The sequence below is a fragment of the Hippoglossus stenolepis genome, chromosome 6 (genome assembly GCF_022539355.2).
Source record: "Hippoglossus stenolepis isolate QCI-W04-F060 chromosome 6, HSTE1.2, whole genome shotgun sequence".
Lineage (NCBI taxonomy): Eukaryota > Metazoa > Chordata > Actinopteri > Pleuronectiformes > Pleuronectidae > Hippoglossus > Hippoglossus stenolepis.
The window spans coordinates 2,511,734-2,525,609 of NC_061488.1; the positions used below are offsets into that span (position 1 = coordinate 2,511,734).

Consider the following 13,876-nt stretch of genomic DNA (forward strand, 5'->3'; position numbering starts at 1 on the left):
GAGAGTTTATAAAGACACGTCTCCTGCTGCCCTCAGCTCACTAACAGGACGTTTCACAGGCACCTGACGATGTGGACGCTCAGCGGACTGTTGCTGCTGCTGGCAGCAGCTTCACACACTGTGGCCAGTAAGTAGAGATTCAACAGAAAGTCAGGTGATGAGAATAATCCAGACGCTGTCGTTAATGTTTAAAGAGAACGTGTTTTGAAATCTTTGAACTTTTAGACAAAATCCAAAAAAAGTGTTTCACCTTCAACACTTTTCTTTCTACAAAAAGGCGGCGAGCAGGCGTTTCATCCGGAGGAGGAAACACGAGAGATGATTTACAGAACTCATATTAGATTTTAACTTTGTATCTGGGAGTCTAACGAACTTTAAAATGGAAGGAGATTAATAAATCCAACCTTTGAGCAGCGGTGCAGGAAATATTCACATCTTTTAATTAAGTTTAAGTAGCAATTCTGCAATGTAAAGATAATTTCTTATTATTACGGAGATGCAGATAAAGTATACAAATTAAAAGGACTCATAAAGTTCCTGGGAACGTTTTATTATAATATACTATATTGTTGGATTTAATATTACATTAATTGAACCTGACGAGAAAAGAATGTACAGATCAATACAAAGACAACGAGATGTGTTCAGGGTTTTTTTGTTTCCCATGACCTTTCTACTCAACATGCACGACTGTAAACCACAGAATTTGACCTTTGTAAATCAACGTGCAGCTTTTTGTCTTAATCCTTTTATTTTGAACTTAAAGCTGATTATCTTTCTTTAAATCCGGCTGAAAAACTAAACTCACATGTTCAATGCGATAATGCAATAAATCCACCGGTTGCATTTTAATATTCTGGGGAATGTCTGATAAAAAACAAACTTACATTTCAGGAAACGTGTTCATTTCATCTCTGTAATATTTCAGAATCCATAATCGATAATCACGTTCAAAATCTGCTTTAGCAAATAGCTTTGTGATCTGCCAACACATGTGATCTGCAACTGTAACGATGTTTAATCCAAATTCAGGCCTTTGACAACGTTAATCTGTGATAAAAGACGCACACGCACACACACACACACACACACGCACACACACACACACACACACACACACACACACACACACACACACACACACACACACACACACACACACACACACACACACACACACACACACACACTCAGCTGAGCATCACATGAGGGGGATTGTGGGGATTTAAGATTATTATTGGTAATAAAAATCCCTCATTTGGACACTGACACTCACTTTTACCTTTCATCAGATTACTGACATAAGAAGTTAATATGACACGAAAAATATAATTGTATAACGTATTCACATGTTCCAGTTATGGAGTTTGTTGAAACTGTTAAACCAACAGAATTTGTGTATTATAATAAATATATAGAATATTTAGTCTGAATAATAAGTTATAAAGGTAAGTTTGGACCCTTTTTTACTGATATACTGTATTAAGTGTTTTGAGTTGTGTGTATTTTCTGTTTTCAACACAATATTTGTCATTTTGATATTTTAGAGCCGAAAAACCGATTCACTCGTTATCCATCATGGAACACGAAGATGTTCCCGATCTGGAAAGATGCAGACCCACGATACAGAGACTCCTGGAAAGGTAGTTATGTTGAAATGATAATTAAAATGTTCTTATTTCACTTTGTACGTTATTTGTTATACTTGTTATTTAAAGTGTTCTTGGCTCTTCTCTGAGGTAGCAGTGGTTTTGGAGATGATGTTGTTACACCTGCTGACCACAAGGACGCCCCGTTACTTTAAACATTTGTGAACAAAACAAAGACAGTGTTTGTTAACGTGAGGATGAATGACATCAGGAGGATTCACAGTGAGTTCTCTGTTTACCTGTCGGCTCCTGCAGGTGGAAGAGTGAGCTTCAATGTCGCCAACGATTCACCGACTCTGACCGGAGCCAAAGTGACCTTCAGCATCGACCTGGAGTTCCCTCACAACCAGAGGGTGCAGCCCGATGGAGACGTCGTTTGGGCCGAAGACTGCACAGTCAACGGTAACACAACGTGCACACACAATACAGGCGCGGATTGAGCTCAGGTTCACCTGGTACAGATGTTCCTGGTCCTCAGAGGATGAATCTTTTTGATTCTGGTGATCACCTGACTTTTCCTCTAAAGCACAAGGTTCACATCTGTGGTTTTGACAGAAATGTCTCAATAAATATTGGACATGTTGCCATGTAATCGGGTCTAACACGTGCTCATGGTTCCCAGAGGACGAATCCTCATGACTCTGGTGAGCCCCTCACTTTCCCTCTATAGCGCCACCAGCAGGTCAAACCTTTCACCTACACAATCAAACATCTCATCATCTACAAGATATTCCAGGTTCCCAGAGAATGAATTTGAGTGACTTTGGTGATCTGTTGACTTGTGCTCTAGCGCCACCAAGAGGTTGAGAGTTAATAACAACTTTTGAATGTACTGATATATGATTTGTATTTGGTTGCAGCAGCACAAGGACATAAATATGTGCGTAGGCGTATATATGTAAAGAAAATAAGAAAATACAATAATACAAAAACAATGAAATTACAGATGCAAAATTAACGTTATGATATAATAATAAAGTACTGAGATGTGTTTAATGGCAGCAAAATGTAAAATGTGTACATAAGAATAATATGATGGCAAAAAAACACCAGAATGGTATAAAATGAAATAATACTACTCAGTATTTGTGACAGACTGTATTAGAACAGTAGAACCTATAGTATTAACATTATACAAATATCTATAACTGTCATTTAAATCTATAATTTGTCATCGTCTCTAACGCAACACGTTTACCGCTACTGCAGGAACGAAACACCACGAGTCTGAGGCCGTGTACCCGACGCAGAGCACAGACTGGGAGGCGGTTTTCCCTGATGGGACGCCAGTTACGAAGGACAAGAAGCCGGCCTACGTGTTTGTCTGGAAGTCCTGGGGTGAGTGGAGCTGCCGTCTCGTGTCAATGTCTCTTCCACATGCTGTGACCTCGTGTGACCTTGGACGGATTCCACATGAGCTTCACATCACATGAGCAGATTATGTCACGTTTATCAAAGAGAGAGAGAGGAAGACATTTGTATTTTAGTTATAAGACAAACCACATATATTTAGAGACAAAAGTGAAACGTTTTGTATTCTAACCTGACACATTGATCCATTTAGATAATTCATAGACATCTGTGGTGATGAAGTAGAGTGAATCTCTGTCTCTGGATGCTCATTGGACAGGTCAGTACTGGCAGGTGGCAGACGGCCCCTCCTCCTCTCTGACCATCGCCACAGACGACATCCCACTGGGCTCCTACACCATGGACATCGTTATCTACCACTACCGGAGCAAAGAGAAGTTCATTCCTCTGGGATACGCCTCCACCCAGTTCTCCATCACTGGTTAGTTTGTTTCACCTGTTGATAACAACCATGACAATCCCCATTCTCTCCTCCACCCGCACAAGCCTTACAACCTTAGATCTAATCTCCAACTGTTGCCCGTCCATTGTTCCACTCAGATCAAATCCCTTTCGCCGTCTCCCTGGACCAAGTCAACGACGCCGTGGCCGGGGACCTGCGCTTCATCCTGAACAGGGCGATCGCCTTCACCATCACCCTCCACGACCCCAGCGAGTACCTCAGAGACGCAGACATCACCTTCAACTGGGACTTCGGGGATGCGAGTGGAGCCCTGATATCCAGAGAGCTCTCCGTCACCCACACCTACATCAGCTCCGGCTCCTTCAAGCCTCAGGTGGTGATCCAGGCTGTCATCCCGGACAAGGCCTGCGATCCGCCAGTTGATACCCCAACCATGGCCCCTGGTCCGCACCCTGAGCTGGGTTCCACAGGTACAGATATTCACATACAGACGTGTTTCATGGGCACTGATCCCTTCTCTTTGCTTTTCGTCACTGTGCAAATATCTTCAAGAGGTGTCAAGGTCTTGAAGATATTTAGACGGATAAACAATTTAAAACATATGCACATTAATCATTAAACTGTCTGTGTTGATTATAAAAAGTGGTGTTAGGAGCTTGTGACGGATCGACGTGAAGTTTGAAAGTGACAAAAGGGAAACATTTGACAAGTTCACATTAAAACTAAAAAATTCTGTTAATTGTTGTCAGGAAGGCAAAAACATATATTTCACAAATTGTCACAAGCTAGAATCTTTAATAATATTAATAATATAATCATAGACCTAACTCAACCTCCTCTATACGAGCAGTCAGAGCTCCTGCACTGGCATCGGCTCTCCCTCTACTGGTTTCCACCAAGGCCACTGGTCTGAGTGTCAACGTTGGGCCTTCAGACACAGAGGAGGACAACACTGAGGATGAGGCCTCCACTGCCTCCGTCACTCAGCCGGCACAGGAAACACCTGCAGTGACAAAGACCCCCTCCCCCACCAACCGCCACGCGCCGGCTGACTCTGATGGGAGGAGTGGCCTCGCAGCAGGTGAGCTTCATGAGTCCGTGTCTCTTCACCACAACACATCACAGCGTGAGAAGTGAGAAATACTGAGTTCACATCAGCTGATCCAGTTTTCTGAGACGCAAATATGATGCAAATCTGTAAAGAAACATTTGACTATGAGGCACAAACAGAGCACGCTGACTTCACGAGGAATTATCATTTGGTTTCTGATTTGCATGTTGGCACCAGTATCTCTTTTCAATGTACTAAGGGACTGAGAAGCAGGAACTAAATATTGGGTTTATTAAATATGATTACTGTGGTAATGATATATCTGACATGTAATTGTATAAAGAAGTTAATGTGATCTTCCCTGACTCACATCACATCCTTCCACCTTCCCCTCCAGGAGTTCTTGTGTAATTCTGCTCACAAACAAACGCAGATGAAAACTCGTTGGAGGTAATAAATATGCTTTTTGCTGATTGTCCTCTTCAGGTGCAAAGCGAACCCTGACAGGCCGAGCCACAGTGGTGGTGGTTGCTAAGAGACAAGCTGGTGATAAACCCTCTGACGGCGACTGTGTGATTTATCGCTACGGCTCCTTCTGCACCGGCATCGAGGTGTTTGGTGAGTTACCGTTCACCAGTGTCCATCATAGAGTAAAATGAAACAAGTGTCCGTCCTCAGCCCTGTGACCCTTGTGTCTCTTCATGTCCAGAGGGCATTGGAGCAGTAGAGATAACACATATGAGCAATGCTGTGATGGAAACACCAGAAATGGAGAAAAAGGTGTTGGACATCACCGTCACCTGCCAGGGAAGGTGAGCGCTCCCGCTCTGTTCGTCTTCAAATAACAGTCCACTTATTGTTGGACTCACTTGTCTACCGCCCCCCCACAGCTTTCCTAAAGAGGTGTGCAGCGTGATCCTGGATGCCGAGTGCCTGAAGCCAATCCACTCGGAGTGCAACATGGTGGAGCCGTCGAAGGAGTGTCAGCTGGTGCTGCGGCACTTCTTCAATGACTCTGGTGTCTACTGCATCAACGTGTCCATGGCCAACGACGTCAGCTTAGCCGTCACCAGCGCCAGATTCAACATTGAGATGGGTGAGCAGCAGCACCAGCTCACAGCGGCCCACGGATTGAGTGTTGACAACAGATCTGACCTGCACACTGACTGGAATCTTTGTGTTTCAGGTCCTGCTGTTTCCTCCTCTGGTGCAGTTGCCATGTTGCTGGGTGTGCTGGTGCTGGTTCTGGCAGCAGGCATAGTGGCATATTCCTACAAGTAAGTTACCTGATGTTTTTTGTGGATATCACTCTTCTGCTCCATAAGCTGTAGTGCCTGTCATGAGGCAAACTCCTCTACTGGCAATGGGAAGGGAGTAAATCAGCAGTTTTTTGCAGGTTTACCAGTATTTAAAAAGTATTTGTGCTTCTCCTTTACCAGGCGCTTCAAGTCCTACCGACCTCTGAGGGAGGACTCGCTCACGTCTGGAGGCCCGACTCAGAGCTGCTCCGGAGCCTCCATCTTCTGGAACCTCCTGAACAGACGAGGAGCCGTGGACAACTGTCCCCTGCTGCAGGACCGGCCGGTGTGAACCGTCACCCGCCTCACACAACCACACAGCAACACCAAGCAGCAGCTGATTCACAGGCTACAGATAACTGGAATGTCCTTTTTTTTATACTTTTTTTAAAAACATGTTTTCTAAAATGACAAAGTTCACGAGCGTGTAACATTTAGCTTCGAATCATAAAGGAACTGGAGTCGTACTTTAGACGTGCTGTGATCTTTGGTAATAAAAGTGTCTGCTTCAATTTGGACCAAACTGAGTTTTTTGTTCAAATCATGTTACATCTTTTGTTCATGTGTCATTTCTCTCTGTGTAAAATCTGCTGCACTGATAAAGTGTCTGAACATTATCCCCCCCCCCCATGACTCAAGATAAATAAAAAAAGGTTCATGATATTGTCACAAATTGTGTTTTTGCTACTGAACCACAAAGTGAAGTCTAAAATGATGGAGCTTCACTGTTGTTTTCATAAATTAAACCTGTGTTTTCATATATTAAAAATTATAGATGTTTCCTGCATAGATACATTTTGACTTATAATGAAATAGAAAAGCATCCGGTTGGTTTTAACGTATATAAATGGTCTTTATTTATAAAGGGCTTTTCTAGTCTTGATGACCAAGACACACACACATTCATACAGAGGGAAGACTGGGATCGAGCCGCCGACCTTCTGGCTGGACGACGACCGCTCTACCCCCTCAGCCACAGCTGTTAGAATCTGTTAAATGTCTGAAGATTGAAACAGATTTTCAACATTTCAAATGACTGTTATTTCATTATGATTTGTTCAAACACACAGTTCTATTTAGTTTGAATGAACAAAAGCCAAACAACTTCACATGTCTCAGGAACTTTATTTTGAACAGAGCCAAATTTGACATTTTCAGGAATCTGAGCAGCCAAAACTGGTAATTGATCAAACATTTCTGTTTGGAATGATTCCAGGAACACATTGCAATCAATTTATTTTCTGTTGAACTAATGCCTGCGTGTCCCTTTTAATATTCTTCTCCTTCCTCCTCTCCCTCTCCCTCGATGGAGTCGACTCCAACCTCCTCGTAATCCTTCTCCAGAGCTGCCATGTCCTCCCTGGCCTCGGAGAACTCTCCCTCCTCCATACCCTCACCCACATACCAGTGAACGAAGGCCCTCTTGGCGTACATCAGATCAAACTTGTGGTCGAGCCGAGCCCAGGCCTCAGCGATGGCGGTGGTGTTGCTCAGCATGCACACGGCCCTCTGGACCTTGGCCAGGTCTCCACCAGGAACCACAGTGGGCGGCTGGTAGTTGATGCCGACCTTGAATCCAGTGGGACACCAGTCCACAAACTGGATGGAGCGTTTGGTCTTGATGGTGGCGATGGCGGCGTTGACATCTTTGGGCACCACATCTCCACGGAACAGGAGGCAGCAGGCCATGTACTTACCGTGGCGAGGGTCACATTTCACCATCTGATTGGCCGGCTCGAAGCAGGCGTTTGTGATCTCGGACACGGAGAGCTGCTCGTGGTAGGCCTTCTCTGCAGAGATGACGGGGGCGTAGGTGGCCAGAGGGAAGTGGATACGGGGATATGGCACCAAGTTGGTCTGGAACTCGGTCAGATCCACGTTGAGGGCGCCATCGAAACGGAGGGAAGCAGTGATGGAGGACACGATCTGACTGATCAGCCTGTTCAGGTTGGTGTAGGAGGGACGATCGATGTCCAGGTTCCTGCGGCAGATATCGTAGATGGCTTCGTTATCTACCATGAAGGCACAGTCAGAGTGCTCCAGGGTGGTGTGGGTGGTCAGGATGGCGTTGTAGGGCTCCACCACAGCGGTGGACACCTGGGGGGCTGGGTAGATGGAGAACTCCAGCTTGGACTTCTTGCCGTAGTCGACGGACAGACGCTCCATCAGCAGGGAGGTGAAGCCAGAGCCGGTGCCACCTCCGAAGCTGTGGAAGACCAGGAAGCCCTGAAGACCAGTGCACTGGTCGGCCTGAAGACAGAGAGGGAGGCCGATTAAATATGAGACACAATATTACGAATTAGTTTGATGTTTTCTGTCAAAATTAAGAAAGATGTATAACTGATGCAAAGATACTCACCAGTTTGCGGATCCTGTCCAGCACAATGTCAATGATCTCTTTGCCGATGGTGTAGTGTCCGCGGGCGTAGTTGTTGGCAGCATCTTCCTTCCCAGTGATCAGCTGCTCAGGGTGGAACAGCTGGCGGTAGATTCCAGAGCGAACTTCATCTGAAGAGACAGAGTCAGTCAGAGATGACTCAACACTTTGATTTCATAAATCAGAGTAACCGTGGTTTCTACATTTCATGACAGTTTACCGATGACAGTGGGCTCCAGGTCGACGAAGACGGCTCTGGGGACGTGCTTTCCTGCTCCGGTCTCACTGAAGAAGGTGTTGAAGGAGTCGTCTCCTCCTCCCAGAGTCTTGTCGCTGGGCATCTGTCCGTCCGGCTGGATCCCATGTTCCAGGCAGTACAGCTCCCAGCAGGCGTTGCCGATCTGGACACCGGCCTGACCAACGTGGATGGAGATACACTCGCGCTGTGGAAAGAGAAAACAAGTCAATATCTCATCTATGTTCACTTCAATTCATTTACATAACACTGTTGGTGTTTGCATGTCATCTACAACCATTACTGCAACATAGAAGCATCTAGAAATACTCAGTTGCGCCCCCTATGTGAGATCAGCAGGAGGTGCAGCAGGAGGTGCAGCAGGAGGCACCTCCCTGCACCACAGTCGACAGGGGACAGAGGCTGACTCCTCTCTCCTCCTCTCTCCTCCTCTCTCCTCTACTCGTTTTTGTCCTCCTGTCATTCCCCCTCTCGTGCCACCCGAGTTCCTCTTTAGCAAACATAGGCACGGATTCAAATTCATATGCACGCACGAGCGCAGGCGGGCGCGTGCACGTCATCAGCCTGGAATATTCCACTTGCTCCAGTGCAGAGAGGATGTGCACGATCAGGAATAAATCATCGATCCGATCATCGATCTGATCAAGTAGAGCTCGGTTCACTGGTTAAATCTGTTTCTTGTCCTGATTGATCAACTTGGATGAAAACAATGAAAATGTGCTTTGTTTATTTCGTATTGTTCCCGTCGTGTTGAAAACAGAAGCTTTGCGATGCATCTTGTTGTGATTTGAATAATCATGGATGAGAATGAGATGAAATGAGATGAACAATAAAGCCACTGCTGTGTCCTATGAATTAAAAATGACAACTGCAGCACAGTGTCTCACCCATCCCCACCCAGCCTGCCCCCCCACCCCCCTCGCCTGGAAACAGGGGAGGGCTTTTATTAATTGATATTTTTATTTAATTAACACATTCAATTTGACAAATTTCGAAATCAACAGACGAACAATGGAACCAGATATAAAATAAAAGTCAGGTTCCTCCCGAGCGGTGCTGGAGCCTGACGCCGCCGCTCAGTGCATTGTTCTCCTCTCTGCACGATGACAGTCACACCACGTCACTGCAGCACCAGTGTGCAGCCACAGTATTTCCTTCTACCTTTTTCCCTGAATATAAACGCACGCAACGCACCTTCACATCACGTTACTGCGGGTTTAAAGTCAAAGAGGCTGTCTGGTGATTATCTGCCGACGTCCAGCAGCGAGACTCTGCAGAAGCTTCGCCTCCTTCTCTTTTTCCGCCTCACACACAGAGTCAGAGAATAAAAGCTGAGACTCACCATGTTTCCAGGAGGAAGAGGAGAGGTGGAGAAAGAGGACTTTTACAAACGGTGGGTTTGCGTTGCGTGTTGTACCCAACGGGGTCGATGCAACAAATGCTGAACGTGAGGGCGGCGCTTGCACATTTATACACGGGATCTGCTCCTGTGCACTGAGGGGTGGGGGGGGGGGCGGACAGTACCACTGTTCAGTCCTCACTGGGAAAAATAGATTCTTGTTATTATCATTGTGAAAAATTCTGCTCAGAGAAATGAAATTCACTATTCAAGCTTCAAGATGAGATGAGATAAGACAGAATAAACTTGTATTAGTCCCACAATGGTGACACCTGCTGTGTTACAGCTGCAAAGACAAGTAGAGACATCAGTAAAGGTGAACATGCAATATAAACTCAGAGAAATATGAAAATATATACATAAATGCAGTATAAGTACAGTGTAAACATAATATATACAGTAATACACATAACACATGAGCCTTTGTATTGCACAGACAGAAATGTTGTGGGGTTTTATTCAAAATATTACAAATCTGTATGCAAATGGTGTTTCTTGATATAATGTCATTTTTCATACTGATATTTTGAAGGTAGAAAATTGAGGTCATGCTCATTGAATAAAAATGTTTTAACTCTACCTGACAGAACCTCTTGCCACATTTTGACAGACTCACATTTCTTCCCTATGACTAAGACCACTGGTATAACTTATAAACTAATTTTCAACTTGATACACTCTTCTTTCTCCTGTATTTTATTCTATTTGATAATTACATAATACCCCCCATGTCATGTTAATTTTTATTTTCTTGCACAGTGTATATATTATATTGTATATTGTGTATATAGAATATTTAAAAATCTGTTTGAAGATTATATTTCAAATCTGTGTGCAGATTATATTTCTATCTAGATTTCATCCTTGTTAATTGTAATCTCTGTCATTCTGTGATGTAATATTTCTCACTGCTCAATGAGGACAGACGTCTGAGGTCGTGCTCAGTGAATAAAGAGCTCAGTCAAACACAGCTAATTTATTTTTGCGTGCAGAGGAATGAGCACAGATGACATATTTCCTTAGAAATGTAAAGCTGCAGATCAGTAGAACAGATCAGTTTTCATGTTCTGTGGTATATGAGCAAATTCTGTTTCAAAAAAAATTTAAAATTGTGTCTTCTCTGCAAGTGCCCGGTGCAGCCGACACAAAACAAATGATGCAAGATGGCTGAATGCTTCTGTTACACAAGATGCTCCCATCTCACTGGAGCAGCCAGGCGGCCATGTTGCTGAGGCCTGCCATGGTCTCCGCCCGGCATGCCAGCTCTCCTCCTCTCCTCCCTCTTTGTCCTAGATTCTCTGCAATGATGTCATTCAGTGGGCCGATCACGTGGCTGCCTGTCTGTGTGTGTGTGTGTGTGTGTGTGTGTGTGTGTGTGTGTGTGTGTGTGTGTGTGTGTGTGTGTGTGTGTGTGTGTGTGTGTGTGTGTGTGTGTGTGTGTGTGTGTGCTGGGGATGGGCTGTGCCTCCTTGGATTCTGTACTGATTGAGGAACTGAAATTGCCTGAATAGCCGTTTATGTGACATCGTGGTGAAGGTCTCTGCAGTTTGGCTTCTGCAGCTATAACATAAAAACATGACCCTTTAAGCTGAAGTCTTAAACACTGCAAAGCATGTGAGTGATTTGAAAAGAGGCTTGTGACATAATCAATATGCATGTTCTACAGTAAGTCAGGTTTTTTGTCTGAACAGCTTCCGTAATGTGGGAATAACCATTATGTATTCAGGGAGGTCAGGATGTGTGATTTACAACCGCCCTTTGGTGAGTGCTGTTCTCAGTGTGAACTGCAGGGGATGAAAGAGAGGCGCAGGAAGCGACCATGGCCCTCAGCCAGGATTTCATGAGAGAACATTCTCCACTGCTCCTCCTCCTCCTCTTCCTCCTCCTCCTCCTCCTCCTCCTCGTCCTCAGCAGCTGTGACACAGGGAGGGTCTGAGCAGCTGCTCACCAAGAGGAGAGAGGAGGGATGGGAATGCTGGAGACAAGGGAGTGGTCCTTTGTTGCTGGATAAAGGCAGAACTGCATCCTGCAACGAGAGAATCTGATACCCAACCAAGTGACTGAGCACTTTCTCCATCTGTCACAGCAGAGCCACCTGTGCTGAAGGTTTTATTACAGGTGCAGTTCACTTAATGGGACATGAGATATAATAAAAAGGTTGGGGTTTATTTATAATGATGAGCTAAGACACTGAAGGATGTGCTGGAGCTTCAGCGTTTTGATGGTAAGGTTGGAAAGGTGAAGCTCTTAGTCTGGAGGACATAAAACATGTTTTAACCACTAATGAGAAACTGCTTTTTAATTTATGTATTTATATAGTTATGATGACAAATGTAAATGTCATTTAAAACATTCAGCAAATATTTTGATGTCGTTGATTTGATTAAAATAAAATCACAGACACACATACGTGTAATATAATTTATAAAAGACATTTATTATGATCTATTAATAATTTTCCATGGTCATCAAGTTGAATGGAAAGAGGAAACTGCACAGACGAGAGGTGGAAGGATAAAGAAAGTGAAAACATGTAATTATCACATTATTAATTCAAACAGAATCCAGAACAAACTGAGGAATAAGAGGGAGAGAGTCACATGAAAGCTTTTCATGCAAAGAAATTAATTTAAATTGTTTGGTTTATTCTCATTGCAAAAATACTGTTTATGGACCTGTGCACTTTTTAAAGACGTTAAATGTTTCATGGCAAACTGGCTCAACAGTCCCTTTAAATCAAATCAAGCTGCACCAAATTTCACAAACTCATAAATATCAGTTCCCTAAATGTGCCAGATATTTTTCGTCTAGATCCATGAATTCCTCTCTGGGAAATACACCTTTTTCACATGAATGAAGGCTCTTTGTAAGCAGAGCACAACTTAATGAATGTGATCATTAATACCTTATGATTTCCACTATTTCATGTCAAAATGGCTGCCGTTCAAATGGGGCTATTGGTAAAAATGCCCCCAAAAAATGTCCTATGTCACAATATTAAAGAAAGAAAACAGAAAAAGCCCAGATAGAGTTGGGAACATTCATTTTGGAGACATGAATAAATTACACATCCTCTCCTCCTGTCACTGGGCAGCTGCTAGCGTCCCCTTCCTCCTCTTCTCTGGGTTCTCACTGTTAGCATTAGCTTCCTCCTCTTCTCTGGGTTCTCACTGTTAGCATTAGCTTCCTCCTCCTCTCCCCTCACTTGATTGATGGTAGCTACAGTTTGCTGAGGTGCTTGTATCGTGGTGGTTCTGAAGGTTCTGCTGTTAGTGGTTGATTCTGATCACCGTTGGGTCGTCGTTGTCTTCTGATGTTTAGCAGCTGTTTACAGCGAGTGCGCGATCACGTGATGAGACCGAAACATAACTTCCCATTTCACATCCGTCCACCCAGTTTACTGATAATCTTCTCCAGTAGTTTTGTGTCCATGTAAAGCTGCTAAGAGACAAACAAACAAACGCTGGCTGAGGTAATGAATCTGGTGTTTTTACTGCTACAGGTCAGGTGCACCTGCATAGCCTGAACTACCATCAGCGTCATTAAGGGAGAGGAATCAGATATAAAAAGAAAGGTTCACTAGAACCTTGACGTTATAAAAACAGATGGAATCGAATCCATCAAATGTTTCATACGTTTGTTGAAAGATGATCAAATCAGTTGCAGATTGATTTTCTGTCACAGCTGGCGAATCCAAGGGCGGAGCCAAGAGGAGCAATTTGTTCTGAATTGTTTGTTTTTCTAAGCTTCTCCTCAGACTCTGGTCTCATCTCCAGGAGCCGGTGCTCATCAGCTGGTTTCACCCTGACTGCAGTATAACACCAACAGCAGCTCCAAGTTACCTGCAGTCGGCCACAGGCATCGGCCTCTTTGTGTATCTCTGGGTTGTTTTAAGCTGCCCTGCATTCAAAGAGGCATCGTTTCTCCCCTGGGGGCCACTCTTGTTATAGAGTTTCCTTTGCCGTTAGCAGCCAAGGTGCTTAACTGTAGTTGTCTCGTACCCATGACGAACATTTTATGGTCTTTTTCCGCTGAGAGATAATTGCTTGAGACAGACACCAACAGAGCTGTT

At 44.2% G+C, this 13,876-nt stretch overlaps 2 protein-coding genes across 2 annotated transcripts; one reads left to right on the forward strand and one right to left on the reverse strand.

The window, feature by feature from the left end:
- Positions 1–6,284, forward strand: pmelb (premelanosome protein b). The gene is made up of 12 exons (XM_035160121.2): positions 1–127; positions 1,548–1,643; positions 1,905–2,051; positions 2,859–2,987; positions 3,280–3,441; positions 3,561–3,893; positions 4,274–4,504; positions 4,961–5,092; positions 5,184–5,286; positions 5,365–5,570; positions 5,661–5,751; positions 5,914–6,284. Exons 1-12 carry the CDS (start codon positions 70–72, stop codon positions 6,062–6,064), a joined length of 1,839 nt encoding a protein of 612 aa, XP_035016012.2. The 5' UTR covers positions 1–69; the 3' UTR covers positions 6,065–6,284.
- A 593-nt stretch (positions 6,285–6,877) lies between these two features.
- LOC118111486 (tubulin alpha chain) lies at positions 6,878–9,905 on the reverse strand. Its single transcript, XM_035160123.1, has 4 exons — positions 9,748–9,905; positions 8,370–8,592; positions 8,132–8,280; positions 6,878–8,022 (listed from the first exon to the last, which is right to left on the reverse strand). Exons 1-4 carry the CDS (start codon positions 9,748–9,750, stop codon positions 7,042–7,044), a joined length of 1,356 nt encoding a protein of 451 aa, XP_035016014.1. The 5' UTR covers positions 9,751–9,905; the 3' UTR covers positions 6,878–7,041.
- Between the last annotated feature and the right edge of the window lie 3,971 nt (positions 9,906–13,876).